The following is a 3912-nucleotide window of genomic DNA, read 5'->3' on the forward strand; positions in this document are numbered from 1 at the left end:
GGCGCCGTCATTGCTGAAATCAGAGAGGTTTGAAAGAAGGAACATTCGAAAACACTGAGGGCTCGAGAGCCGTTTGATAGAAATCCCACATTACTGGGTGTGTGGTTCGTTCTTAGATCTGCTGGGGGTCATTTAGCAGCGCAGACATAACAGCACTTGAGAAGTGACAGGGTGTGTAAAGGTGAGGACAGATTCAGAACTCGGCTGATGAAAACTGTCATCAGAGGCAGTTATAAAGTGATTTGCGGAGAGAAATACGAGGTTGGGAGAAGACGCTGAACGAGCAATTTAAATGTCAGAGCTCCGCCGCTTCATGCAGAGTGGGGAGGGAAGTGCAAGTGCTGATGATATGTTGCAGAGAGGCTTGTATAATCCAAAAAAATGCTCTAATTTTCCAATAACTTTCCTTGACAGACATCTGTCAAGACTTAATACGATCAATTACTTTAGAGACCTCATTGAACTTCACAGAAACATTGCAGCATTCCTATATTCCTGTAGGGGTCTTTGGTGCGCTTAATAATGGATTCATAATCATTAATTACACCCATGAGAATTCAATTTATTATCATACTCAAATAAAATCCTGTTTAAATGTTCTTTTTTTAGGTTTTTATTTCCATTAGTAACACTATAGCATTCATTAAGGGTGTTTAAAGGTGCAATATGGATCATTTGCATTGAAAACACAGTTCTGATGTTATGACGTATGTTGCAGAGATATCTACTGAAGTTAGCATGCTAACCAGCTAGCCCCAGCCCGTCCTGTCCGGATCTCTACCTGCGCAGCTAGCAATGACTCGGGCGAAGCGCTGCCTCCTATTTGCTTACAGCATGAATTTGACAGATCTTACATATTGCACCTTTAATTCTTTATTGTATTGAAATAAACTCCTGTTAAAATGTTCCTATTTAAGGGTTTATTTTCATTGGAAACACTAAAGAATTCATTAAGAATGTTTCTGTCATCTTTGATCCTGAGCTGGTGTTTTTATCTATCTATTTATCTATATTTAAACATATATAAATATATATATAGAATAATCATGCCCTTTGTTTATCAGTGTTATGCTTAACAATTAAGCATAAGGGAAGCCTGATTTGATCTAGAGAAAAGCAAAAAACGAAAAAAACAGAGATGACTTTTAATCATCATAATAAATGATAATAAAATATGAACCTTATGTAACTAAGTAATTGTCAAAGTGCTCAAATGAAGATGACACACTCAACTTTCTCCCCTCAGACTGTTTTGTTGTTTGTTTAAGCCTAACTTTTGTAACAGACGGGGTTTTTGGCACACAACTGTTGGGTGGCTGCGCCCTCACCACAGGCTGAGCAGTCCGTTGGTCTTATAGGCAGGCTGTTTTTGGAGACTATAGCGCATCCTGCTGCTCTCCGCCCCCCGGGGGGAGGGGTCAACAGCACCGGCGTATTTATTGACTTGTTAGTTGGTACCTCTTCAGAGACGCATCTGTGGTCGCACTGCTCCACACGCAAACACACACACACACCGTGTCCTGACGTTACATAACCAACGAGTGTTCAACATGGGCGAGGTGAGTTTGTTTCAGAGCGCTTTTCTTAACCTGTGTGTGACACTTGGCTGTGTTTCTAACCTGAGGCTGCTAAAGGGCAATTACTGGAGATCTATTTTTCCACCTAGGTGTACAAGTCACTGCAGTCTTACTTGTTTTTTAAAATACATTCAACTATAAACATGAGCAACTTGGAGAAAAGTGGAATTTTATCTTCCACAGCTCCAGCATTAGAAACAAGGTGGTACTAGAATTTGCAGGAGAAATTGTGTTAAATACTGTAAACAACCTAGATATCAACTTTTTTCTAACTTTTCGTCTCTCTTTTCTTTCAGTTTAAGATAGACTTTGACATGTATTACGGCAACAACAGCGAGAACTTCTCAGAGGAGTCTGGAGATTATCCATTTGACTCGGAGGAGCCATGTGGCAGCGCGCTCAGCAACGACTTCAACAAGATCTTCCTCCCGACAGTTTACGGAATAATATTTGTTCTGGGGATCATTGGCAATGGATTAGTCATTGTTGTCATGGGCTACCAGAAAAAAGTCAAAACCATGACGGACAAGTACCGGCTCCATCTCTCCGTGGCTGACCTCCTGTTCGTCCTCACGCTGCCCTTCTGGGCAGTGGATGCAGCCAGCAGCTGGTACGGTGGAGGTTTCCTCTGTGTGTCCGTGCACATGATCTACACCCTCAACCTGTACAGCAGCGTGTTGATCCTCGCCTTCATCAGTCTAGACAGGTACTTGGCAGTTGTCCACGCCACCAACAGCCAGGCCAAGAGGAAGCTCCTTGCGAGCAGAGTGATCTATCTGGGTGTGTGGCTGCCTGCTGCTGTGCTGACTGTACCGGACTTGGTGTTTGCCAGGGTGCAGAGCACGGGGTCTTCAAACTTCAACCTCTTCACAGACGAGTCCATGGAGGCCACGGACGCAAGGACCATCTGCCAACGCATCTACCCACGGGACACCAGTCTCATATGGACAGTCGTTTTCCGCTTCCAGCACATCCTGGTTGGCTTCATACTACCAGGTTTGGTGATCCTCATCTGCTACTGCATCATCATCGCCAAGCTGTCGCAAGGCTCCAAGGGCCAGGTGCTGAAGAAGAAAGCCCTGAAGACCACGGTCATCCTCATCCTGTGTTTCTTCTCCTGCTGGCTGCCCTACTGTGTTGGCATCTTTTTGGACACTCTCATAATGCTGAACGTAGTCCCGTCCACATGTAAACTGCAACAAGCGGTGGAAAAGTGGATTTCGGTCACAGAGGCTCTGGCTTATTTCCACTGCTGCCTGAACCCCATCCTCTACGCTTTCCTGGGAGTTATGTTTAAGAAGTCAGCCAGGAGTGCACTGTCAGTGACCAGCAGGTCAAGTCAGAAGGCGACTCTCATGAACAAAAAGCGAGGACCCATTTCATCCGTGTCAACCGAGTCCGAGTCCTCAAGTGTTTTGTCAAGTTAACAAAACAGTCAAACTCAACACGAGTCTGTGACTTGAAACTCTCAGGAGAGAAGACTAAGCTTTAATTTCAAAGAACTACATTTTGTACAAATGTAAAAAAAAAAACAAAAGAGTGTTTATACAGTTTGATTTGTTGGCCTTGTTTACGGCAATTGTGTGTCTTGTAAGGGTTTTTGTGCGATTTTCTATGCAAGTTTTATATCTCCTCAAAGCAGATTGTGTCCTCAGGCAGTGCCTCATTTCCATTCATTCAGCTGTGCAAACAAAATCCATTTTTTTTCCCTGTTTTCATCTTTACAATTTGTGATGCTGTATCAAAGCTCAGGCGTACAATGCCCCTTTCTTTTCTATTATCAGGGATGGTAGCTGCTCTTTAAACCTGTACATAGTTTGTAGCATTTTGTGTGTTCGCACTTAAGTTGTGTGATTATCTGAACGCTGTTATTTATTGTCGTCACTCACTGGAAGTTTTGTAAAAAAGAACGAAATTGCCTGCTGCTTTTTTTTACACCTTTTTTTAAATGTGTGTGTTTTTTAACGTAAAAATAAAAAACTTCAATGCCTCTCATAACGACTGTGTGGTGTGCATTTTCACCTAACACCAGCCCCCCCTTCCCTCAGGGGGTGGGGGATGAGGTGTGTGTGTGTGTGTGAGAGTGTGTGTGTTTGTGTGTGTGTGTGTTGGTGGGAGGGAGGGGGAGGGGGAGGGGGGGTCCGAACACAAATGTCTCCACCTGATCTGACTCAAAAGCAGAAGGACTGCTGAGCAGGCCGGCCCTGTAATTGCAAGAACATCTGTGCACTTTTACATCTTGAGCAGCCACGACACAAAAGCTCAAATCTTTGGTTATAATTAGCGCCCATATGGCTCCTTAACAAAGAAAATAACATGTTAAGCTCTCCTTTGA

At 43.6% G+C, this 3912-nt stretch overlaps 1 protein-coding gene across 1 annotated transcript; it reads left to right on the forward strand.

The window, feature by feature from the left end:
- Positions 1-1477: 1477 nt before the first annotated feature.
- On the forward strand, positions 1478-3569 carry LOC311262255 (C-X-C chemokine receptor type 4-like). The gene is made up of 2 exons (XM_084361527.1): positions 1478-1559; positions 1874-3569. Exons 1-2 carry the CDS (start codon positions 1551-1553, stop codon positions 3002-3004), a joined length of 1140 nt encoding a protein of 379 aa, XP_084217653.1. The 5' UTR covers positions 1478-1550; the 3' UTR covers positions 3005-3569.
- Positions 3570-3912: the final 343 nt, after the last annotated feature.

Source organism: Pagrus pagrus (genome assembly GCF_965226575.1).
Source record: "Pagrus pagrus genome assembly, chromosome: 9".
Taxonomy (NCBI): Eukaryota; Metazoa; Chordata; class Actinopteri; order Spariformes; family Sparidae; genus Pagrus; species Pagrus pagrus.